The sequence below is a fragment of the Zonotrichia leucophrys genome, chromosome 1 (genome assembly GCF_028769735.1).
Source record: "Zonotrichia leucophrys gambelii isolate GWCS_2022_RI chromosome 1, RI_Zleu_2.0, whole genome shotgun sequence".
Lineage (NCBI taxonomy): Eukaryota > Metazoa > Chordata > Aves > Passeriformes > Passerellidae > Zonotrichia > Zonotrichia leucophrys.
In genome coordinates this window covers 65,464,371-65,491,354 of record NC_088169.1, presented here as the reverse complement: position 1 = coordinate 65,491,354, position 26,984 = coordinate 65,464,371, and the positions used below count along the sequence as shown (strand labels likewise).

The window sequence follows — 26,984 nt, the reverse complement described above, 5'->3', positions numbered from 1 at the left end:
TTAAACAGACAAGTTAACAACATAATCTTTTAACAGTAGGACCAAAGAAAAATGTTATGAATGAGTAAGTGCAATTTGCAACAAGGTGCATAAGATGCTGTATTGGGACATAATCTCTGATGTGAAGAATTTTCAGATTAACTGCATAATTTACATCAATTGGGCTAGACCTAAGCTTTATAAAGCTCCTTTGAAGTGGATAGAGATATACTGTTTAATTGCTATTCACACTATTTTTTATTTAATAATATGTTGTATATTAATAGATCTAAATATTAATATGTTTAGAAATATTTTATTTGTCTTTTTGTAGTATACAGACAGTTATTGTGGGTAAATTTCTCATTCATACTTAGCATATCAACTTTCTTTGAATTCTGGAGTATAATAATTGGTCTAAGTACAAAATACAAAAGCACTGCATAACATGCTTTGACTTTGACAAAGTCTGGCTAAATTAAGGAGGTCTGACAACTGCCATGTAGTGATAGTGCTATAAATTAATGTTTTTAGGCATGCTGCCTGTTATTTCTACAAGAGAGCTCTCCAACTTTGAGCTGACACTTAGCCCTGATGGAACTAGAGTTGGAAACCACAAGTGCTCCAACCTGCTGGATTACACAGAAGTAAAGACCCACCATGGCTTTTTAACTGACGCTACCAAGAATCCAGATGTGATTGGAGAGACCATTCCCTATCAGTACAGCCCAACAATCAGGGGCTCCAACACCTTGCGCTTCTACCGCAACCTGAACCTGGAAGCCTGCTTGTGGGAGTTCAGTAGCTACTATGACATGTCCGAGCTCCTCACAGACTGTGGAGGCACCATTGGCACAGATGGGCAGGTATTGATTTTGTACTGTATTCTTGTAATGAAATATTTCCCTCAGAATACATCTGTGCTAGTAGAAATAAGAGAATCATTTGTTCTGCATGAAATTCGTTATGATTTTCTCACAATACAGTTCTGGGGTATTTTAGGGCAAACCAAATATATACTGTATAGTGAGCCAACTTAGTCTTTTTTTAAAGTGAAAACCTTTTGAAGAATTTATTTTAGCATATAGATAGCACTGAGGTATTTAATATTCATTGTGGTATCTCTTGAAAAGCAGTTTTAAAACATTGTGGAGAGAGTTCTTGCTGACAGCAATGGACTGCAGTGTCCTACCAGCAGCTTGGCTTTGCTGGTCTCTTGTTCACTGGATAAGGCGACCCATTAGTGCAGACAGCACAGTGCTCTCACCTTGCCCAGCAGAAAATTACTTGTTCAGGAAGCAAAAAAAGCTGTCAATATGGAATGGTTGAAGAACAGATCTGTGAAACTGGTTGGGGAGTTAAAAGCAAGAGCTTGGAGAGAACTTCAGGTATACTTAAGAAAATTATTTCTAGAAATCCATAGTAATGTGGAAAGAAAAGGGTGCAGGATTTCCTCTCAAGCAGTGACAGTGAAATGAATCCCTGGGTCTTCCCTGTGTAATTACTATATAAGCCTGCTCAGGCTCTGGAGTACAGTGGCTGTAAATATGAGGTTTATGTACAGAAAAATATATTCGGGGAATAATCCTACAGCTGCAAGAAGGATTCATATCAGAGTCTATCCACAACTAACTCACTGTTCTGGTACCCTAGAATTCCTTGTTGAACCACTATGAAAAGAGTGAGCCTGCTTTGTGAAATGGCCATCATTTCTCTGCTCTTTTGATATTTTGCCAGGGATCCATCTACTATGAGACCTCAGTAGATTTATTTGCACAAATTCTTATTTTTTATGCCATTTTCCCAAATGGCATAAAGCGGGTATGGAAAATGTGTCATTGCCCACAGAAATATATAAGCATGTGCAGCAACAGAGCTAATTTACTACTAAAAGTGTAGTCATCAATGGACATACAGATATCTAATTAGAAAAAGTGGGTTTTTTTTATTTTGTTATAATTACATGCCTAAAGTCCACCTAACTCCATGGGTGTTCACAGTAATCATAGTCAGTTTGCTGGACAAGAAATTGCACCAGGATCTCTTTAGCACGTGGTTAACTTCTTTACATTCTGCCCCTCTTAACTAGAGATTATATACTCTAAATCAGAAGATGAGAATAAAATGGAGCTTCTGTCTGTCTTAGATACAAAGGCCTTGATGGATGTGTCATCTCACTGCTTTGTCATCAGTTCTTGTACCATGTCTTTTACAGAGACCAGTTCAAGGTCTCTGCCTTCATGTTGGAAGCTCACTGTCCATGCTCTGCTTGGGCTTGGCCTCTGCTGAAAGCAGATCCTCCTACAGGTGCATTCCATGAGATCTGTGAAACTGTCAGAGGGAAAGGGAAGGCATCCATCCAAGTGTGGGATGTAAACCTTACACATTGCCACAAGATAAAAATTACGCTAGTCTTCACTGTTCTTAGAATGTTTTCATTTCTTCATTTCTTTGACTCATCATTCCTTTGACTATCTCCTTATGCCCAGGCAATATGCAACCACAAATTCTTATTTCCCATACAAAGCAATCATAAGCACACACAATTTGAAGCATCTGTATGAAGCTTGCATATGAAGCTATGCAAGCCACTTCTCCCTCAGTGAAAAGGAAGGAAGATCTGGTATGAATCCATTTTAAATACTTCTGTGTCCTTTAGCCAAAAGGCTGAATAGCTGCTTTAGACAAATATGTATCTAGATAAAACCTATTTATCTCTATGTTAATATAAACAGAGGAGGAAATAAGTACCATTCCAATATTTTAGTAAATTGGAAGAACCTGTGTATTCAGTTTTGGACAACATGCACAAGTGGCAATGTGGCCAGAGAAGTGAGCTGTACTTTCCTGAGGCTTCAGAAGTATTATGTACTTTATGTAAGTTCTCTCATTTACAAGCAGAGAGGGATCAACATGAGCTGTGAGAGCCATGAAACTGCAGCTGAGGTAATACTTTAGTGCCTTCTAGGTTATGGAAAAAAGGTTTACAGTATGTTAAGTGAAATATCAAGCTGAATTACTTCTAGCAGTGAAGCATTTCCCTGCAGCCAGTGCGCGCTTCACTGCCCTCCCTGTTTTCCCCACCTCCATTTAATTCTTCTCCAGGTTTGGTCTTTATCTTCACATGACCTCTCCAGCTGAGAGGGGAGGCAGTCAGTGCCCTATCTCTGTGGTTGTCACCATTGTTTTTTTTTTCTCCTTCAGTGAACACTTAATAATCCTCTTCTGTGAGAAGAAAGCTGGCAGCTATGGTTTTCACCATTTTTTTAGCAGACAAAGGAAGCCCAAATTCTATTATACAGACAGAACAGATAAATAACAAAAGCACTCTTACCATATGCTGCTACCACTGCAAATTTAATATATTGAATTTACCAGATACTTTGGCTAGAACTTTAGGCTCAACATTTTGTTTCTTGATTCTAGTTCTCCAGTACCTGTGTGGTCAAACAAAGACAGCCATGTTGATTCAGACAGAGCGATTTCACAGAAAGAACTGGCAATATCTTAAATGATGTGGACCTTCACTTCATGGGAGCTCCTGGTATGGTAGGGGAAGAAGATGAACTTTAGTAAGCAAGAAGTGAGGTAGGAGACCTGCAGCTGGTGCAGTTCTTCTGGCACAGCTCCTAGTGTTTGCTGAAGGCTGCAGCTGTCTTGGCCAGTTCCCATGAACTCATGAACTGTCATAATACATACAGAGAAGGTCTTAGTTTTCTCTTTTTTTTTTTCCTTTGAGGCCTTTTGATTGTGACCCACTCTGTTTCTCAATTATTCTGTGCATGAGCAAACCCTGTGTGAGCTAGATGCAGCACTCCTTTCAGTGTGCAGCGTGACGGTTTCTTCCTGGGGTCTGCCCAAAACTGAAAAACCAGGCATTTATGTATCTAAACATGGACTTAGATGTGCAGTTTAAAGAACTTCTACCTAAAATTAAAGACCTGCTCGTCTTTAAATTGAGCTAATTAATTTGGATTAGAGTTCTGTACTTGTTAAGGTCAGCTTTGATGATTAACAGTTTTCTTTAGGACAACCTGCAGTCACAGTCTAAAATTCAGGGTCTACATTTGGATATGTATAGGCCTTAAAAAAGGGGAACTCACCTATTTGAGGGCAGTGTTCCAGTATTTTTAAATATCTAACAAAGGTAGGGTTTTATTCATGGGGACATTGTGAAAGTCAAGTACTACAGACATCTCACATTCTCTCAACACAGGTTCTAAAACAATGACAGATATTCATGAAAGATGTGAAAAAATGAGTGAAAACCAAGCAAGTGACCATACTTTAATGAAGTGTACACTGAAGTACTGGCCTGCACTTATTTCATGGAGTGTGAAGTATCATTTGATCCCATTTCCTGCTGTTATACCTGTTTGCTATAGCCAGGCAGTTTGGCATCTGAAGGCTTCTGTATGATTCTGGTCAAGTATTTATATATGGATGTTGCTTTCCATAGTTTCAGTCTAAGCCAGACTTGGAATAGGGAAGCAAGGAAATTACCATTCAAACTAATTTTATTAATGACAGCTCGTTAATCAGGTCTTTTATAGGAGCAAGAAGGTGAAGAACATGTAGTAAAATACTTGAATGTATAGCTTTATACTTTGAAACTATGGTAATTGATTATGGCTGAACAGTTTACTTTTTTCTCTTCAACAACCAGTTATTTTTGGCCCAAGCTGAAAATGTCTTTCTTCCGATATGTTCAGGTCACATTTATGCTACGCATGTTACGGCGCTGAGCATTTCAAAATCCCGTCTGCAAACAGGTTTTAAAATCACTAATGTACTGCTGCACCTTATACAAGGCAGCCTGCAGAGGGTTTTTATTACACAGAAAAAGTATATTTCCAGCTTTATAGGAACTAGTTTTACCAAAATTGTACTTTAAGGTGAAAACTCACCTATTCTGAAAATCTTACTAGATCTTGTAAAGTTCAGACAGAAATGTCTGTTTTCAGATTTTTATATTCACTTTAGCGAATCTAGTCAAGTTTAAGAAAACTCTGCAACACATATCCCCTTGACGTGGAACCTCTCTAAAAGACAAACATTTTTTTCTCTAGCTGCAAACGTGCATTTAGTAAGCTGTAAAGAATAAAAAATTTTAAAGTGAATGCACCAGCTGGTAACAAAGACAGAGGTTACATTTTTTCAAGGGACTGGCATTTCAAGGCTGTATTGCATTCTCTTCTCCATTCAGACTTCTTTAAATAAACCTGCTTTGCATTTCACCTGTGACCTACCTGTCTGAGTGTCTTCTTAGGGCCAAATTTAGTTTTGCCATACTGACATTGTGTCAACAGTTAATTGATAACATTGTTAAGCTTGTGTGACTCAAATTCACAGACATCACAAGTAAATGCAATAGAAGATGAGACATGGAATAATTTGGAGAATAAAAATACAATTTTCTTATAAAGCCTTTCATTGAGATACACAAAATAAAACACAAACTTGTGTTATTTCTACTGTCTAATTTAATCAGTACTATCAATGTGCACACACACATACACTGACAAGCTCTGCCCTCTGGAAATGTAAGCCAGCTAAATAAAGCATGGTATAAATGTAGAACAGAGTCCATGACACCAACCCTTTATTGAAAATAATTTTTAATTTTAAATATTCTAAATTGTTATGTGACAGATTCTCAAAATAATTGTGTATTTTACTTAATGAAGTTTGACAGATTGCATCTGAAAGGGGAAGAAAAGAAAACCACGTATAGAAACTCCATTAATACTTACTAAGTCTTAAATAGGAATTGTCAGTATTCTAAACCAGACCTTATGATCTGTGATAATTTATTTCACAAAATAAAAGTATGAAGCTCTATTTCTTAGATCAATGTATAAATCATGTTCTTCTCTCATACATGTGAATTTTGAGGTTTGACGATTTTTAATCTAATTTTTTCCAGATATTATCTGTAAGAGTCTGTTCCCTCCTTGGAACAATTTTTGTCTTCTATCTCCTCAGGCTCTCCAGACCTGGCATTGTCATGAAGTATGAGACAGAATTTCCCCAGTTCATCTGTTGTGTAGCTGTAGTCTGTATTTCTCTCCTGGTATCAGAAGACTAAAATTCATACCCACTTATTATTGTTTAAAATCAATGTTACTGAATGTAATTTTTTCTGTCTAACTGGTCAAATCTCCTGTGCATAGGATTCAGGGATACATAGTGCACCTGTCCTGTCTCTCCACAGCAGCTAAGCTGATCCTACACTTACACAGCTCTAAGTCACCCTTCAGTTTCATCAGTGTCACACTGAGATATAAAATGAACAGCTGGCTGCTGGAAAAGAAAGATAACTCAATGGAAAGAATGTTTTCTCATGTTGGTGTAAACAGCATTATTAGGAGGGCTGGAGAAGTCAAACTCCTCCATCTGTGTAATGCATTCCATCGATTCATTTGGGGGGTAGGGCGGTGTCTGCTCACTTTGACACAGCTTTCCTCTGCAGTTGACTTCCTCTTTATTTTATTTTCACTATATGAAAAAATCCTTTTATATACGGTGTCTTGAGATTTTTCTGTTCTGCCTACAGAAGGGTAGAATCCCCTTGTAGGAATGAGAGGCTCTGACAAGTTTTCATTTACTATTAGAGAGAATAATTTATTCAGTAATTCTCTGACTATCAGTGTTGTAGGTTTGCCTCCAGACCTGCAAGTCCATGAGTGCCTGTAGAAGGGTTTGTGTGCATAAAAACTCAAGGAGCTTTTCGCAACAAATTCTTCCTCCCCCGTCCATGCCATGAATCACACATTAGGGCAGCAGTACTGATGGAAGCACATGACTACACAAATAAATTCCTAGGCTGAGGTAAGCAGCTCTGCTGCCCAGACACCTCTTGCAGGTTTTGCTAAAAGGGAAGAACCTTTTAAATTCTACAGCCCTAGAAATGGAGAGATTTCAGATTTCTCCCCAGAGCGGGGTAATATGTCAAAGCAGCAGTGTTCCTGGCTGACTTGCCCCAGAAGGGATCCTGCTACTAGATTTTGACCAGTGCAAATAAGCTGAGGTCTCTAACACTATGGTCCCATTAAATGGAGGCAAGAAAACCCCAAAATGTGGCTTACAAAACCTCATTAGTGGATTGCTTTATGTAAAGTACACATGAAGAGCCAATGATACGTTGAAAGCCAAGAAAAGCTTTGTAATGGGGGGTGGCTTTTTTAGTTTGGTGTGTCATAAGATACTGAGCTAGAGGGAGTTTTGTGGATCACCCTATCCAAACCTCTGCCTTAAGTCTATATAATGCCATTCCAACACTAGTGAACTTAATCTAAAACCTAACAGGATTCCATGGGCTCACTATTCTTGCAGAGTGCCCCCACACTGAGGGCTGGAAACTCTTCTGGTTTCCAGGCTGTGTTTGTCATGGCCATCTCACAGCCATTTGCTCCCGTGTCAGCACTATCTTTCATCATCAGTGGCCCTTCTCTGCACTTAGTGTCCTGATGTACATAGACTGCATTCTTACTCCCTCTCAGCCTTTGTTGTACTGGGCCTAACAACACTGCTCTTTTAGACTCTTCTCATCAGATAGTTTTTTCCATTCCTCTGATTATGTTGATTTCTTTTTCTGCAGTCTGCAATGCAAATTAGACTTTTTCAAGCATGGATGATCAAAGCTGTTCCAGATAAGCTCTCAGTAGTGCTCTGTATAATGGCATGCATGCTTCTAATTTCCACCCCATTCCTCAGTTTATCTTAGGATCATAGCACATGGAGAGGGTAGGAAGGTCATAGTTATGATGTGATCAACTGGCATAACAAAATTTCTTTCCCCTCCATTGTGTCTAATGAATGTCTTTCATTTCTAAAGAAATCCCTGTGACTGGTTTCTATTACCTTATACTTTAAGCTATAAGATTTCATCTCACTGCTATTATTCTAATCCTCAAAGTCATTAAATTCTCACTTTGATATTCCAGTCCTCTACTTTATCATTAAGCATTATGTATGCTTCTATTTTAGAAAATAATGGGCATATATTAAATCCTGTTCCACATACTTTTATCTCTTCCTTATGAGCAAACTACATTTCAGATCTCTGACCTCAGTATCTAATTCTTACTGTACAGCATCCAGATATAGAACAAAAAGGCAGAGAGAAAAGCCAACACAGTTTGTCTGGGATGACCTTACAATAGTAATACATATTTTATGCAATCAAATATATTCATTCAGTTCTTGATACTGGTCCAGGAAATGACAAATTTCTGAGGCTACCCCTGAATCAAAGGCAAACCATAAGACACTTGAGAGCTGCATCATTGCTATTTTTTTTAATAGAAGTGAGAATATCATGTTGTTATTTGGAACAAGTTAGTGAATCTGTGTCCAAAATAATTGCTCAGATACTCATGCAGGTATCCCAAAGATAAACCTGCAACTTAAATGGTACTAAATAAGAATATTTTTGTCTAACTTTAATTAGTCATCTAATATATAGAGAGAACTTTTTTCTTCTGTTCCAAATAGGAGTTCTTGGTTTTGTTTATGTAAAACCAACAAAGCATTAATATAATCTACAACTCTAGTTTCTCTTCTTTCAGTCTGTGTTAGTGTTTTATTTTTCAGTGATGCCAGACTCTTTACAGTGGTGCCCAGTGATAGGGCAAGGAGCAATGGCCATAAACTTAAACAAAAAGTTCTACCACAACATGGGAAAGAGCATAAGAAGGTGGCAGAGCAGTGGAACAGGCTGCCCAGTGAGGTCATGGAGTCTCCCTTTCTGGAGACATTCAAAACCCAGCTGGACATGTTCCTGTGTAACCTGCTCTAGGTGACCCTGAGTGGCAGGTGGGCTGGACTGGGTGATCTCCTGAGCTTCCTTCCACCCCTAAAATTCTTTGATTCTGTGATACTGTGTGTTTCCAAATGACTGCTATCTGAATGCTAGCACGTATTATGGAATGAGTCAAACAATATAAGTCAAAAAACATTTTGTTAGCACAGAGTGCAGATCAAGGAGAGTCACATATGAAAGTGAATTGTGGCAACTATGAACATTTACCTTTATGAAGTCCTTAATTAGGTCAAAGTATTTAGTGGGTGCAAGCAGTAAATTTGTGGTTGCATTATATAAGTAAAGGTTCTGTCAGGCATTTCAAAGTGTAAAGCAGCTGTAAGGTGATGGTCATTCAGCACCTTGACTTGCTGCTGGTTGAACCCAGCTTCCTTGTAAACTTCCCTGAATGCTGGGGAATTTTGATTTGAAAACACTCTTTAGAAGGATGTAAGGTAATCAGGGAAATGTTAAGATGTACAAATTTATATATGGAATTTCTGTTGGAACTAAATCAGAATCCAACAGCTTTTATGACTTTGAAAAGTTTCCCACTCAGAGATGATCTCAATGTCTTTCCTCCCATGTATTTCTAAGAAAATACAGAATGGTCTAAAAGGATCTGGATTGAACATTTCATTCAGAGATATGTGAGTGGCAAAGGATTTGTAATCAAACATAAACACAAAGTCTCTTCAAACAGGCTTAGATCTGTGTATCATATAAGAGCTATCTTAAGAGGTGACAGTTTACTGACACTATTCTTCTTGTCTTTTTTCATTATATATATATATATCTATAAAGAATATGTAATTCTTTCATAATTACAGTGCAATTGTTTGGTCCAATGTATAAAGAAAGGCTCTATTTTTAAATCCATATCAGCTTGCTTGTTATTTTTAATTCTTCCAGACAGGGAAGAACAGTATGATTTCTGTGTTTGCATGCAGCATGTTAGCTATTATCCATGCACAAAGGAAGAAAGAGTTCCAGAGGTAGCTAAGTAGAGTCCAAGGACTCAGTCTTGCAATGATATTCAAGCAATTTCAGCATCTTCCAGAAGAGTTCTTAGTTGATAGTAACAAGAATATAAACAAAAGAGTTGGTTAAGGCATAACCATAGAGCAAATGAAAAAGCATATTTGAAAAATTCCTAAAGCCTTCATTTGTAGTTGTGTTGTTTATGTACTAAAAAACCAGAAAAAAAGATGATTCAAAATTGAGTGGGTTATGTTTTTTCAGTTTGAAGTACAAAGATAAAACTTGAAGGGATGTAATCTCAGCTGAAAACCACTGAAACATGGTTTTGCACTTCATCTGTAATTTACAAAAAGAGAGATTTTGACTGAGTCACAGTATTTATTTCAAGTTCTGTCTTGCCTTTCTCCAGCATTTAGCTTGCTTGTGCGATGCTGCCGTTCATGGTCACTAACGCTGGTACACAATTCTGGTTTTTATAGGTTCTGAACCTAGTGCAGTCCTATGTCACGCTGAGAGTCCCTTTGTACGTCTCTTACGTTTTCCACTCTCCGGTGGGCGTCGGGGGCTGGCAGCATTTCGACCTGCAGTCGGAGCTGCGGCTGACTTTCGTGTATGACACTGCCATCCTGTGGAAGGACGGCATCGGCAGCCCGCCTGAGGCAGAGCTCCAAGGTGGGTGCTGCGCTTCTTGCCATAGATAACTCATGCTCTGTTACTGGGAGTGTAGTTTGCACACAGTAGGATGGTTTTTCAATCATTCCAATACTAAAAACAAATTTAATAATTTTGTTATTGTCAATTGCAGTCTGTCGTTTCCTAGCACTCACAGGTGTCTGCTGGAATTTTGATGAAAATCATGTAAAGTTGACATCAGCTCTTTTACTGCAAAGAGAGACAATTGTATTGTTATATTTGAAGTACATGTGCAAAACTTAAAACATTTATATCTACTCAGAGCTTCAGGGTACGTTCTGTAACCAAATTCTGTTAGCACACAAGATGTTTATGCTTTAATGAAAATAATTGGATCTTTTCTGTGATACCTTTTTTTTCTCACTATGAATGGCCAGTTTCAGAAACTTATGATATTTTGAAAATGTTATGAAACATTCAAAAGAAACAGAATTGTATAATGGGAGCCTTTCCTCTGTGTGAGAGTAGTAAATTCTGAGACATTCTACAATATGTTAAATACAGTCAGTAAACGTTTATAACTACTCAACAAGTAGAAATCTATCATTGCAGAATTTATCTTTTAAAAACTTAAATTACTTTTTACAAATAGTGACATTCTATGTGCAAGTATGTGCATATTATGGGCAAGATTAAAATGTATAGTTACACCTGTGTGCTGCATTATTATTTTTATCCAAATTTACTTAAAGTTTCCCAGCATTACACTTCAGGTGTTTCCCATCTTTCTCCCTAAGGTAGAATACAGGTTACCAGCTGTAATTAGGTACATAAAGAATTTCAGGACTCCTGGGAACCTAAAGTCACTTTTTTGCTTCTGCTCACTCTGTATATGAACTACAGAAATCATTGCTATGCCATTTCTGTCCTTGTGGTAAGAGCAGGAAATGAGGAGCAGCAAGGGGAATCTGCAGTGCATGAAGAATGAAGCACATGTCATGCCATGCCTAAAGAATGAGCCACATGCCACAGATCATGTGATGTGCTAGTCACCAAATAATGACCAGATCTAATCTTCTGTCTCAGCAGTTACATTGTGCATCTATGCCACCATTTCCCATCTTTAATTTTTTTATGTATCTATTTAAGAAGCTGATGACCACATCTTTGGATGTGCTGAACATTTTCAATTCCCTTTGAAAACAACCAGTACAAAACAATCCTCAGCATATCCTAGTGTTACTTTGATAGTATTTTTTCAGCAGTTGTTTTGCTGAGCAAGGAGGGGTTAACTAGTTTCCAGTTTCTTTCCATACCTCTCAATTCATATAATTGTGCTACATAAATTCTAAGTGACACTGTAATGCAATCAAGGTCTTCTAAAGCCCAAATTAAAACCTGAATATATAGTTATTTCTATTGTAACAAGAAATATGGTTTGTACAGATGATTTTGTACAGGTGGTATACATTCACATTGGTGTGTTCAATCTCCAGCACATTCATGGGGGAACATTCCTGTTTCCTTCTTTTTCCTGGCAAGTAGAATGGTGATACATCACTGGTTGGTTGTAAGGGAGCGTTAGAGGAAATGCCTAAACTCTAAAGCTTAACTGAAAGCCAGAAGAAAAGGGTCTTGGCTGCAAGCTACAGAAGTAAACCACTTCTGGGTACAAGATCTTGTAATCTGAAATTAGAATACATAAGGCCTGTATTTTGTGCTAAATTCCTACCAAAAATTGCCAGCAATGCAAAGCCTATCAGAAGGAGTTTCACAGATTGCTGTGGAAGTCACAGCCAGCTGCTCCAGCTGATGCTGATGGTTGCTGCCTTGGCACAGTAGGCACGGAGGCACTGATAAAGGGCATCTCTGAAGCAGCTTTCATTGCTAGGAGTCAGCTTAAATACTTGGTGAAAATAAAAGTCTTCATTCTGCAGATTCCCCTGGCAGCTGACCATGCTGCTTGAACACAAAAACAAACGGCAGTGTGGATTTTCCTCAGCATATTAGATCAGCTGTTTGGGCCCATGGTGACATGTAAAAGCATGGCTTTGCAGGAAAGTTCTCTATATGCTTTGGAAGCTCTATCACATCCCAAAATCTCAAGGCCTTGCTTCGTAAGTTCTTGTTTGAGAAGAATCTGGAATCAACCCAAAAAGTATCAGCAGGCCTCACCAAACAAGTGACATGGCAAGGGTAGAAAGAGTGGGTTTGGTGTTTCAGAGGAGTGTGATTTTATTGACACCTGCAAGTGGAGGACGCTTCTTAATAATTGTTTTCTGCTGGCAGGTTCCCTGTTCCCGACCAGCATGCGCATCAGTGAAGAGGGACGCTTGGTTGTCAACTTCAAGACTGAAGCCCGGTTTCATGGTCTGTTTGTTATGTCCCATCCTGGTAAGTATAACCTACCCTGTAGCAGCACTACAGAAATTAAGCCATCCTCCCCAAATTTGATACTATTCTTTTATTTTTCCTATTTCAGCTTCTGATAGCTGATTGTGGGTTTTGTTGGTTTTTTTGTTTGAAGCTATGCTCTTCAGATACAGATGTTTCCTCTGCTTGAGATTTCTTACTTTTCATTGATGACTGTATTCAGGTTGTCAAACTTGTTGAAATACACGTTAATCTGATGGAAGGCAAATAGTTCCACTTGATCAAGAGCCTGACTTATGAAGGATGAAGATCTAGGCCAATGTGTCCATTAGGGATATATAGATATATGTTTTTAACCCCATAGTTATAATTATTTACATTGCCCTAAGAACTTAGCATTAAAATTTCTTTTCTAACTTGAAGCTTTTCTAGGATATTTAGACCTTTTTCTGGAGCTTTTCTAGGATTTTTAGACCTTTCTCAGAGAGCAAGAAAAAGTCTTGTGTGGGCATTGTGTGATTCCATTAATATAACACTCTCACTGGCATTTAATTAGTCATTGCTGAGGACCTGTTCCTGCAGTTTAATCTGTTTAAACCCCACTGCCTTTATTCAGAATAATTACAGGTGTAAGACTCGGTCTACAGACATAAATGTGAGCATGAGTGCCAGCCATGGAAAAGAATATCTAACTAAATTAAATCTGCTGAATAACAGCGAGAAGAGAAAAAAAAAATAGAAAATCTCTTCTAGTTTAACTCAGTTGTTTTTAACCTATATAACTCCTTCATGGTTCTTCTACTTTTTCTCACCTGTTCTCTAGTATGTTTGGTTTTGCTTATGGGCAGAAACAAGTTTAAAATAGAAGGTTTATAGATCTCTGCCATTCCAGTCTCACTCTTTTGATGGTCTCTTAAATTTATTCTTCATACAGTTATGTCATTGTGTACAAAAGCAGCAGCTGAATAGGCACTTGAACAAGAATCAAGGAGGCCCAGCTGAGCTGACTGTAATTTATTTTAGTTTCAGTTAATAAAACCCAATGCCCCGTGAAGGTATTAACATCAGCTATGGCATCAAGGTTTATGAATCATTGAGAATGTTTCTCAGGCTCCGAGAGTTTGCAGTGAAGCACTAAAGGTGACAAGTCTGTCTCTTTGGCATGTTTCTAGCTTCACCTCTGACTTCCATGGTTATGTCAGCCGACCACCCGGGCCTCACTTTCAGCCTCAGCCTCGTCCGAAGCGAGCCAACCTACAACCTGCCAGTGCAGCAGTGGAGCTTCCTGTCCGATTTTGCGGTAAAACCTCGGCCCTCACCTTGTCCCCTACTGCCCCAGCCTGTTATTTGGGGTGCTGGTGGCACAGCTCCCTGTCTCTCTGTGCCCAGGTCCGAGACTATTCTGGAACGTACACAGTGAAGCTGATAGCCTGCACCACTGCCCCACATCAGGAGTACAGCCTGCCCGTGATCTGCAATCCTAGGGAGCCCATCACTTTTGACCTGGACATCCGATTCCAGCAGGTACCCTTACAAGGACACCTTCATCATGTTTCCTTTCTAATTCGATTCCCGCTTGTTGGTCTTCTTCTAGTTCCAGTGCTATAAACTGAATTTCTTGCTACTAAAGAAAGCATCCCTAAATTGGTGGGAGAGCACATACTCCTCTCCTGCTAAATAACTTGATTTAGGGGAAAGTTACTGTGATGCAATAGTAACATTTAGGAATTCTTTTTTTGTCTGTTAGCTTTGGTAGTAAATAGTTTCATCAGGTAATTAGGAAAATATAGAACTATTATCAGAAGGTTTTCATCTGACATAAAATCACAGTTAGGTCTCAGGTATTAAAAGTGGAACCTCCAGAGGAAGATTCATTCAGTCCTAAGGTAGAACTTCTAGCACTGACTGTGGAGGGAAATGTAGACAGGCAACACTGCTTAACTTTAAAACTCACCAAAGTGACCAAAACGAATCTGAACCATAGCAATATGGATCATATGGAAACATATGGTAACAGGCAAACAGCATATCTTTCAGAAAGTCCAGCTGTGAAGCTCTGTAGCTGGGAAAAAATTAGGGGAAGTGGATTCTTCTGTAGAAAACATTGGTTTAAAAAAAACAACTGAGGGTCATGTTGGATAGTTAAGAGAACATAAACTGCAAGCTTTCCAGGTTATCAAAAGGGCTAGTGTGACCTTGGGATGTGTAAGGAGGAAGTTATATCATTTCTGTTATTTGGAGCTAGTACAGCCAATCCTGGAACAGTGCGGCTGTGGTTTCATGCTCATTAATAGTATAGATTATGCTATTAAATCATCTTACAGAATAAATCCATATCAGTCAGGGGTACACAATCACTTTTCTGTTGACTTAGCCAGAGTACACAAGGGAATGTATGCAGTCTTTATGCTTTCATTTGGCATTATGCCACCTGTGGGAGAACAGATGATTCCTGAGAGGGCATTAAGTCCTGGCAAGGAAGAGAGATGATACATGATCTGATGTGAAACCTGCCTTCTCAGGCTTAACCACATTTCAACATTTTGGAGAAGTTTGAATGGAATGGGTGAGGGGAATTTATACTAGTTCAGCACTTCAGCCTTTGTCTGGCACTTCTAATCTACTTCTAGGGACTCCAAAGCAATTAATAGCAATGCTAACCCACAACTTGTTCCTGATCCTAGTATAAACAATAAGATGTTGATATTTCAAAGAAGGGTAAAAAAATGTACAAAAGTCATTGGAAAATGGGAAAAGTATCCTAGAAAGAGACCTAACTCTTACCTGGAGGTAGCCTATAAGTAAAAGCTATGGCTAAGAATTAGAGCTGCCTTGGAATAAATAAATGGACACTGTAGGGGGTATTATATCAGATTAGGATTTGACAATACAGTATATGGGAGTTTCAGGTGCATCAATTCAAAACAGGCATAAGGTACAAAGTTGCAACAATGTCACAGACTGTGGCCAGCTAAACCCCCATCATCAACAATTTTCAAACCAAGACCAGTTCTCTTTCTTGAGATACTCACAGTAAAAAAGGCTTGGGCTTTCTGTGGCCCATGATAGTTTTTCCATCTGATCACAATTTGAAGCACTGTGTCCCACAGCAGATCCCAAAAAAGCAGCAGCGCAATAGCACAAATTCCATAGTCAGTATCGGCACTTTAAGACTTTTTAGTCATTCTGCAAAACTAAGTAAGCATTGGTATCCACTCTTTTATAAATAAGAAAATAAATAGTGAAGGATCAGACTGAAGGATGCTAGTCTTTATACTAGGGACTACCTGATTCTTTGCACAGGCCCACTGCATTCAGTCCTCTGGTGCCCAGTGCTAAAAAGACATGGACCTCTTAGAGGAGTCAGAGGAGAACCAGAACAATGATCAAAGGGCTGCAATACTTCCCCTATGAAGAAAGGCTGATTTGGGGTTGTTCAGCCTGAAGAAGAGAAAGAGCTAAGGAGACCTTATTGTGGCCATCCAACATATAAACAGGGCTTATAAGACACACTCTTTACCAGTGACAGGATAAGGGGCAACTGGAAGAGGGTGTATTTAGATTGGATGGAAAGGAGATACTTTTTACGATGATGGTGGTGAGGCACTGTCACAGGTTACCCAGAGAAGCTGTGGATGCTCCATCCCTGACAGTGTTCAAGGCCAGGTGGGATGGAGCTCTGAGAAACCTGGTCTAGTGGAAGGTGTCCATGCCCATGGCAGAGAGGTTGGGTGAGATAATCTTTAAATGTGCCTTCCAACCCAAACCACTTTGTGACTCCCTGAAATCAGTGAGTATATGTGTCACAACCGGACAAAATTACTTTTGACTGCAAAGTCTAATGGTAAAATGATGAGGCAGGACAAGAGTTGTGTCCCCCAATTCTTAGTCTAACGCTCCATCTCCCATACTGAATTACTTTCTTGGGCTTTTTTAATGTAAGGCTTTTCATTTCCTTGGAAACTTTTTCTTATAATTTCCTTCGTAATTGTTTTCACTGGTCACAAGTGAGGAACCATTTTGACTCTCAAGAAAAAAATTTATTTGGTGTTTCCCCACTGGTTCAACATTTCTTTTTTGGACTTGTATCACCTGTATATCTTCTTTTTCCTCTCTCCATGGCCCCTGAGGAGTCAAACAGGTAGCCTGGAGCTCTAGTGAGGATTGTATTAACATCATCTCACTCTGGAATTCCCTGAAAAAGAACAATATTCAACCTCCAAGCTTTGCTTTGTCCCAGTTCTTTCCAATCTCCTTTCTTTCAATGTGTATCACTATTTCCTGACAGAAGCCCTTCCATACTCAGGATATTTGTTGCCCTGGGATGGACCCATCTCAAGAGTGCTCTGTTCCTTGGGGTACCAAGTGTTACATGGGCTTTGATCCCATGGGTGATCTGCAGTGTCCCCACATCATCCCTATGCAGAGCTGATGGACATGGCAAATAGGCAGAATAAACTGACAGTTACTCTTCTCACCCAGGAGATCCTCACAGATTGTTTTCTAAGAACTCTCAAATAAATTGTCTCAAATGCTCATAAAAGTAATTACACTTAAACTACTATCCTAAATAACACAGCTGGAAAACAATTGTACTAATCAAGTATTTGTGGAGCTACAACCCAATGGCCTGTTTTTCAGGCATTTGGAAAGAAGCATTCCAAGATAATAGAATTTTTTATCTTTTTTTTTTTTTTCTTTGCAAAAGCTGGGGTGCTAGGGCTTCTTTTTCAAAAGAGTAGCACTCCATTTATAAAAAGGTTTGAGCTGTACATTCTTCTTGCCAGATCCTGTTGCTTTGATAGTTTTAGGACTCTATTGTGAAATGGACCCTTGTCCGTGAGCCAGAAAGAATGTTTTCTTCATTTTATTTCCTTCCTGTCTGCACACTTATACATATATATACATAAATATACATATATATGTTAGCTTTTTTCTATTTGTTTAGTGTCCTCTTGTTATATTTTCTTTTTTCTTTTTTTTGGATATATGTGTCTGCTGCATTATTTCCACAGGTACTTGCATCCTTTTCAACTTTAGGCTCCACCAGTTCTTCAATTTACTGTATAATTTCCCCTTTTTTATGCCATGTTGCTTTATAGTTTGCCTTTGTCCTGCCTCAAAACCACTGCAGCCTTCTTTCTTGTTTTATGGTCCCATGAAAAACTGCTGCTGATAGTATTGATTAATTTTATCCTTTTCATGTAATCAAGGAACAACCATAGCTCTGTGTGTCAGATATATAAAGATAGATACTAGCATAAAAAGATGTTCAAATAGTTTGGTGCATTTTCACGTGCATGATGATCTGATATACCCTGCAGCACATTAGAAGAACTGATACTTGCAAATAAACCCTCAGCAATGGGTGCTTTCAAATATTGACAGAGGATCAGAAGCAGAGGCTAGACTTGTGTGTAAGAATGAAAATGGGATAGAGAAAACAGACTGTGGTGTGTCAGAGACAAGTTTTTGAGGGAAAATTTTTCCTTATGTTAGCCCCACACGTAAGTTGCCCTAAACACTTCCTTGTTGGATTTGGAAAAATGTGGTGGGAAGAAACTAACTTAGAATATTATCAAATATCACAGAGGCAGATAATCCAAAGGTTGTTTGCATATAAAATATTTCTAGTACCAGGAGATCTTTTTATTAAACTGTATTATTGCAAGTAGATGTGCAGAGCTGGTAAGTAATGTACATTGGGAGAAGATCATGCTTTGTTTTAAGAGTTCAAGATCATTCTTTTTTTTCATTAAAAACTCTTGTTGAAGAGCGTTATGCTTTTGTGGTTGTAGGTCAGTGACCCAGTGGCTGCTGAGTTCAGCTTGAACACCCAGATGTTCCTCCTCTCCAAAAAGACACTGTGGCTGTCTGATGGCTCGATGGGCTTTGGGCAAGAAAGTGACGTTGCTTTCTCAGAAGGTATAATTGTGCATAGATCATGCACATTTAATTTGTGTTCCACACTGTCAGGATCCTGTTGCTGTCTAGGAGTAAAGGATTTGTGCTTGCTGCACTAAGCTTCTTGAGAAGGCTTTATTAGCTCAGCCTCAGAGCTGTGCTGAGTGTTCAGTGTTAGCAGATGTGAACGGTGTGCACTCTTTACAGGTGATATCATATACGGCCGGGTGATGGTGGACCCAGTGCAGAATTTGGGTGATTCCTTCTACTGTAGCATCGAGAAGGTTTTCCTGTGCACAGGAGCTGATGGATATGTACCCAAGTACAATCCATCCAACACTGAATATGGGTGCCTTGCTGATTCTCCATCCCTTCTGTACAGGTTTAAGATTGTGGTAAGTGCTCTAATTCTGTCAGGATGCAGAGATATATATATATTAATTTTTTTTCTAACTTGTCTTATACCCAAAACCCAACTGTTCTTTAAAATGTTCTCAACAGCACCAAATTTTTTACTCGAGCTCCAGGCTAACATGAACTGATGGAGGCAGTATCTTGCCTTTTCCCTCATGGTTCTATTCTTTATCTTTCTGGGAACTACCTTCAGTAAGAGTTTGACCTAAGTTAGAGTCCCAAGATAGGCTTTTTCTCTGCGCTGTCTGTATCCATGGGCCATAGAGGGAATTTCAGGAGACATGCAAGTGAGGGATTGTAATTTGTTTCATGGTTAGCCTCCCAAAATCTAGTGTATACTACAAAGTTAGTCATCCAGGTTGCCTCTGTAGGCCATAGGGAAAGAGAAATACCTCCAAAGTTGGCTTGGATGCTCTAATTTCATTCCTCAACATAACTGTAGAGTAACCCCCAGTAACTACAGACCTGATGCCCAACTTTTAGAGTTAACTTTATGTAAGATGATTATATAATAATCTAAGCAAATTTATGTGACTGCCTGTCAAGGAAATGAAATGTAGCTTCTTTAGTCTGGGAAATAGACTTCTTACTTTCGTTTCAGACCACATTTATGTATCTTTTTTATTTAAGAAGTGAGCTATGGTTGTTCTCCAGTTCTCCCATTTTATTCCATAAAGGTGAGGTATTAAATAGAAGTCAGTACAAGTGAGATGGGACCACAACTGTTTCTCATGTATTTTCTCTTGTAGTAGTATCTCCCTAGACTGCATAAAATAGCATGTTTAAACTACACAATTTATGCACTGCAAGTAAATACTAAAACTGTTTTTCCTGTGAGAAATAAATCTGTGTTTTACAAACTTTTCTCCCCTCCATGCAGGACAAAGCTCAGCCAGAGACACAAGCCACAAGCTTTGGAAATGTACTTTTTAATGCAAAACTTGCAATAGATGATCCCGAAGCAATTCCACTAGTTAAACAGCCAGGCTCTGATGGATTCAAAGTAGACTCAACTCCTCTGTTTCAGGTATGATTTCTGTAGCTTAGTAGCAAGAGTACTGAACTAAGGAAGAAACACTTGCACAAGTATTATTGTTAACTGTAAGTTAAATTGAAACCAGCAGAAAGATTTATTCTGATTTTAGTGGCAATCAAACACAATTATAGATGCCTAGAAACTTCTAGATATAAAATCTGGAACACTTATTCTAGTATTTGTGTTGGAATACTCTTGTTTTTTCTCTTGTATAATTCCACAGGCCAACCAGAAGTTATGCAAATTGTTCTTGTACATTTCTTTGAAGAAGTTAATAAGATTCTTGTTGCACAGCATTGTTTTATTCCTTCCCATCTCACTTCTCAAAGACAAAAAATTAAAAATCACAAGCATTTATAGTAATCTTCATCAAAATCAAGTTGATACTTGGCATTTTCTGTACAATTCTTTCCTTGCAAACTTGCACAGTGTGAAGCACTGGAAAGCCTAAAATTTGACAGCTAAAAGATGCAACTACTTCTTAAACATATATAATTCTTCAGTTGTGTGCATTCAGCTCTTTCATCTATATAACCCAGCCAAAATTTCTCTCTTCACTATTTGTCTCTAGTATTTGCAAAACTCCATGCACAACTCAAGTGTATAAATTAGTAGAAAAAATATGAAGGAGACTTTGATTTTTCTCCTGGCTACTTCAGAATTAAAGGTCCCGTTGTAAGCAGTAGAGTAACAAAGGCCTACTTAGAAGTATAAAAAGTGTTTCAAATTTGCCCCCAGGAAAATGGAATCTCATTTTTTATGTGAAGAATCCATTTTCATGTATTCCAATGCCATGATTTTTGGGCCTCTTCCTGTCCAAAAAGTGAGAATATGAAGAAACAAAAGTATATCCTGAAAAATACTTGTAAAAACAGGAGTGAAATAGAAAATGTGTTATTTTCCTAAATAACAAAACTGGGCTGCAACCATTCAAATTAACAGGTAGTATCTTTAAGACGATATTCAGACAATCCTACTGGACCTTGTGGAAGCCAAATCTGGTACATATCCAGGAAAGATGAGTAAAGTTGAAGGACAGTAGTGTCATCTCATACAGATTGCAGGGACCCATGCCACCCAGTGTGGATTAAGTTTAGAGGGACCTGTGGAAATTGACTGTTCCAACACCCTGCTCAAAGCAGGGTCACCTAGAGCAGGTTGTCTCAGACCATTACCAGTTTTACTTTGAACGTCCCTGTTGAAGGAGACTCCACAGGCTCCCTGTTCCAATGTTCAACCATCCATGCAGTAAAGAATTGCTTTCTTATGTTTAGATGGAATTACAGCCAGGGCCTAATCACTTGGTAGGTTGGGCTTGGAAGGTCCTTTTCTGTGGCCCATCCACAGCTAAAGTTACTTTGTATGGCTTTTAGTACTAATAGCACCAAAACCATGCTAAGGCCATAGCCTTCTTCATCTGCACTTGCTAGCCACAGAGTCTGACTGTGGAGAGGAATGGAGACTAAACCCTCTGAAAATTTTGGCAGAAAATACAACTCTTCTGATACACATTAGCAAATAGTCAGGAGTTTTCTGTGCATGATTTTGAAAGTGCTTGTCCAGGCATTCAGTTCAGAACAGACACTGATTTCCTCTGCATTTAGTGCTGCCCAGATTTAGTGTGTGTGTGTGTTTAAATACAAAAAAATGTTTCTTTCCAGGTGTCTTTGGGTAGGGAGTGGTATGTCCATACAATCTACACCGTGCGTTCCAAGGAGAACGCTAACCGCGGAATCGGCAAAAGAAGCGTGGAGCACCATTACCACTCGCTGCTCAGTGCTGGGAGCCCAGGAGCATCCATACAGAGAAGGCAAAAGAGGGGAGTTGAGCAGGCCCCAGAACTTGCCAGAGACATTGGAGTGGAGAGCAGCCGAGGAACCAACATACAGCACATAGCCCTGGATCGCACCAGCAAGAAACAGGTGCCTCAGAGGGAGGTTGCACTCAATGGTGTTCTCCCCAGGGAACTGAATAGCCAAAGTGCAGGAATCAGCTTAGTCACAATCATTGGTGGAGCTGCTGCCACTCTTCTTGCCATCTGCTTAATTGCAATTATCATTTTGCTGCTAAAATGGAAACGAAATTCTGACAAGAAGGAAAGCACAAACGAGTCAGGCAGCAATGAACCAATGATGCTACCACATAATTTCAGCCATGACAGCTCAGAGGTTTGATTCCAAGACCACAGTATTCAAGCCAGAGTGTCCAGAGTGCCTCATAAAAACTCTTGAACTGCACATTTTTAGCAGCAGATAATGGTGACTCATGAGAAGCGTGTTTTTAAATGTACTTGAAATTTGTTATCCTGAGCTCTTACTGCCATTATCAACAACAGAAGAAGCTGAATGAAACCTCCCACTTTGCTTGAAAGGAAATGTCCCTGATGTCCCCATACCATGCACTAATTTTTAGCAGCAATTCAAGGGACTCCATTGTAAGGGAGAGATTATTGTTGTGGTTTTGTATTTTCTGACATTTCAAAAGAATAAAAGAAGCTGAACAAAGGTGCTATATATCCTGTCTGCAATAAGAGAGGAGATCTCTTTCTTCAGAAACACATAATACTTGAGAGGAGGGATCCTCACACTCTACTGTAGAATTTTGTACTGTTTCTCACAAAGAACTCAATGTCTACAAATAGTTTGAAAGGTGATGGAATGCCTTAGGCATGGATTCTCCGTCCTGTAAGTTTTTGACTTCACTTAATCTGTACCAGTATTTTTTTTATTTTTGTTTTTACTTACATGTGACTGAACTTTTTCAAAAGACAGCTAGGTTATACAGCATAGCATTATAAACAGTTGCATGTCACAGGATCCAATACATGCTCTTTCCTGCAAATTCCTATTCATCTATTTAATCTGAATATTTTTTTTTATTTATGTTTATATAAAGCTGAAGAATGCCACAAATCCTGAAAAAAATTTTGGTTTTCACTAAAACTGGATGCTTATGTCCTCTTAAGTTTATAATGGATCATGGAAGTGTTGTAAGGTAAATTTTATTTCTTAGTGCATGTCCACTGCTGAGAAATGCAAGCATTAGTATTTCTGTACCTAGAGAAGATGATAGTTAGATTAAAAATGCAGAGGACAAGGTTCTGCTGAACTGAGCCTAGGAGTCATGATATTGAATCCATCATAGTTAGTTGTCATACTAAATAATAAAAAGAGAAGAAAAAATTAGCCTTTGATTGAATCAAGTAGTATTTATTGCTGTGTAATCATAGCACATTTTGACAAACATGCTGGGTCATTGTTGGGCATTTTTTAGCATGTGACTTCTTCTGCAGGAGTAATTCTAATTTTCTCTCAACATTCTTGATTTAGGTAACATGACAAGTTTGGATCAGCAGTGTCCTGTGTCATTTTTTATCCAGACACAACCTGTTCTGTCCCCGTCAAATCCTTGGCTGTGAAAGCTATGTAACCTTCAGGAAACTGTCCCTTTTGTCACACTAGCATTTTATGTAAGTAAGTCCTTTAAGTCATACTATTGTAGGATCGTCTGGCTCAGAAGAGACCTTCAAGATCATCTAGGTCCAGCCCCACAGCCACTGGCAGGGAGACCTTCCACCACACCAGGTTACTCAAAGCCACATGCAACCTGACCTTGAACACTTCCAGGAATGAGGCATCCAGAACTTCCCTGCACAACCTGTGCCAGTGCCTAAACACCCTCACAGCAAATTTCCTCCTATGTAAATCCACTGTCTTTCAGAGGGAAGTCATTACTCTTTGTCCTATTTTTACATCCTCTTGGGAAAAGTCCCTCCACAGCCCTCTTGTAAACTGCTTTCAGGGACAGGAAGGTGCTCTAAAGTCTGCCCAGAGCCTTCTCTTGGCCAGACTAAACAACCCCAGCTCTCTCAGCCTGTCTTCATAGGGGAGGTGCCACAAACCTCTCATCATCTTTGTGGCACTCCTTTGGACTCGCTACATCATATTCATGTCTTCCCTATGTTGGAGGTGCCAGAGCTGGATGCAATACTCCAGGTGGGATCTCAGAAGAGCAGAGTAGAGGGCAGAACCATCTCCTTCACCCTGCTGGCCCCACTGCTTTGGCTGCAGCCTAGGATATGTTGGCTTTTGGGCCTGGGAGTGCACATTGCCCGTCATGTCCAGCCTCTCATCCACCAGCACTCCCGAGTCTTTCTCAGCAGGGCTGTTCCTAATCCATTCTCTGCCCAGCCTGGATTTGTGCTTGGGATTACTCTGACCCAGGTGGAGGAACTTGGCCTTGTTGAACTTCATGAGGTTTGCTCACCTCTCAAGCCTGCTCAGGTTCCTCTGGATGCAATCCCTTCCCTCCAGCATGTCAAGCACACCACACCATGGCTGGGTGTCATCTTGCTGAAGGTGCCCTCCATCCCACTGTCCATGAGATTGTCAAACAGCACTGGAGTCAATCGAGTTCTCAATAGAGTTGAACTGCATAAAATCTGAATTAGGATGTTGAGACCTTGCTGAAATACCTCTTCCCTTCCACCACCACCATCTTGTGGTGGTGGGTAGAGGCAGTCCCCAGCGCACTTGGCATTTGGTGTTCCAGGGATCAGGCTGCAGGGATCAGTTAGCAGAGCAGGATGCAGTTTGAAAGCAGCATGTAACACAATGCTGCCTCTGAACTTAAAAAAAAAAAAATATATCCATCCAGAAGGCCAGAAGGCTTCCTGGTCTGGTTGTGGGCGTCAGTCAACACAGATAGACCTGACCTAGTAATTGTGCATGGTTGTCCTGTAAGCCATAAAGACTCAGGTGCATGAAGCCCTACTAGCCTAGGGATATCTGTGCTGTGATTCAAGGTACAGTGTGAATATGCCCACAGAGAGACTCGTGCTGGTATCTCTTGCACTGATTTGTGTTGTTATGACTTCACTCATTTAATAGGATTTCATCAGCTTTTCACAAAATGAGTCAGGTCAGGATCTGTCCTACCTTTTCTAGGTTTTCTGAAGATGGTGATTAGACAGCTTAATTGAAGGATGTTTGCAGCCCCCAAAAGGTTAAACTCCATTACTGAACTCTTGCATTCATCTTTTATTTTAATTAATCTGAGTTCTAGCCTTAAACAGTTATCCATAAGCCATGGCCAATGCTTTAGACGTTTCCCCCCATCACCTGACATCAACTTGCTCTTGTAAGTGAAGTTTCTGGTTTTGTGTTCCATGTATTAGGTGTGCAAGATTGATCAAAGGCTTCACCCACAGATACCTTTTATATTTAGTAAGTTCACCACTAAGTTGCAAATGTACACTAAGATCAAATTTGCCTTTGTGCCTATGTGTGACATCCCTATGAGAAAAGCAGAATTTTTCTCCTAGAACCTGCATGTTTGGATGATATCAGCCAATGATTCGACAGTAGAATGGGACACATGTAAATAATAGAACATTCTAATATTTATCAAATGCTTGTTTTGTATAAGCAGAGAGGATCTTTTTAAAAAATATATATATAAAATACAGAAATTAGGTGTTTATCAGTAGACCTGTTTTCTGCTTTTGAATGTTACCAGATCAAAATATCATTAAAAGTGCTTGCAGTCAAAATATTTTTTTAATTCTTACTTGTTTTTATAAAATCATATCAAAACTCATATGTTCTACAAGCCAAATATTTAGCCCAGTAAACAACTTGATCACTGCTTTGAACAGTGTCTGATTAAAACTTTGTGAAATATTTAGGTTGACGGGGATAATTAGACTAATGTTTTTGTAACAATATATAAAATTATAGTGCAAAATGATGATAACAAAGAAAAGGACAAAACAAACACTGAAAATTTGGACAAACATGAGTAAGATTTGTGAGTCAGATACCAAAGTCCTCTTCATGGGAAAAAAATTGCCATGTTTTCAATAAAGCATGCTGGATTTGTCCTATTTTTAAGAAATTGGATTTTTTACAATTCAGTGAACTATAAATACATCTGTAACAGCATGCCTTTCTTTTTATTATTATGGCTTCAAGTTTTCAGATTTCAGTAAGGTGTTTTGGAAGCTTATTAGCATTTTTCCTTTTACTTAACAAGTGGCCTTGTTTATACTAACCTGAATAAGTGCCTCAATCCCAGTGATGTGCACAAATATTTTAATATTTATCTATCCAAGCAATAAACTGAGTATATTTTATATATATATATTTAATCTATTTCCAGATTTTGTATTCAATCCTCTTTTCCCTGGCAATGCTTATTCTGCTAGCAATAATACCATTTGTTTAATCATTTATACAATAATTACTCTGTTTAAATTTGTTATCAAGCTGTCATATTTATTTGCAACAACTTTTTGCTGATGTCTATGGCTGTGATATTTGGCATTTGTATCAGGAAAAAATAAAATTATTTCTGTTTGGTTACTGATCTAAAGTTTGTGTATAATTATCATGCTCTGGAGAGAGGTCAGAAATGAAGTGTTATGAAAAACTTAATTTGTCACATCAGTGGAACACAAAGTTCCTGTGTTTGCAGTAAATCTCACTGCTTTGTTCCTCAATTGATTGTTTTCTGGTCATAAAGGGTTCAGCACGGGGCTTGTTCTTTAATCTTTGTGGTTGCACTCATGGCTCAGCGAGGGGTTTCTCTTTTAATTCCAGAATATCAGAAATCTCTAGATACCTGCAGGTCCTTGGTAGGCAGGATTGCCATGTTCCTGTGTGCTGCTGGCAGGCTTTATTTTATTTTAACAAGAAAAAGTGACTCTGCAGGGAGCAGTTCCCTTGTTCCTGTAAAGCCAGTGTTGCTTCTTGTGACAGATCATCAGATTTTTTTTTTCTATTGGCAAATGTATCACTGATAGATGTAGACACACATGAAGGACTATGATGCAGAAAGAAAAAGCCACCCTGCACTTTTCCC

The 26,984-nt window shown here is 38.9% G+C and overlaps 1 protein-coding gene across 1 annotated transcript in view; it reads left to right on the top strand.

Annotated features, from left to right (window-relative positions):
• FREM2 (FRAS1 related extracellular matrix 2) overlaps nucleotides 1–26,377 on the top strand; it is a 125,537-nt gene extending 99,160 nt beyond the window's left edge. The window contains exons 16-24 of the mRNA XM_064715661.1: nucleotides 514–845; nucleotides 10,243–10,435; nucleotides 12,686–12,790; nucleotides 13,942–14,069; nucleotides 14,159–14,293; nucleotides 18,568–18,694; nucleotides 18,881–19,068; nucleotides 19,968–20,114; nucleotides 21,785–26,377. Coding sequence (XP_064571731.1) covers nucleotides 514–845; nucleotides 10,243–10,435; nucleotides 12,686–12,790; nucleotides 13,942–14,069; nucleotides 14,159–14,293; nucleotides 18,568–18,694; nucleotides 18,881–19,068; nucleotides 19,968–20,114; nucleotides 21,785–22,297 — 1,868 coding nt within the window. The 3' untranslated portion in view covers nucleotides 22,298–26,377. The remainder of the gene's footprint in view (nucleotides 1–513; nucleotides 846–10,242; nucleotides 10,436–12,685; nucleotides 12,791–13,941; nucleotides 14,070–14,158; nucleotides 14,294–18,567; nucleotides 18,695–18,880; nucleotides 19,069–19,967; nucleotides 20,115–21,784) is intronic.
• The last annotated feature ends 607 nt before the right edge of the window (nucleotides 26,378–26,984 follow it).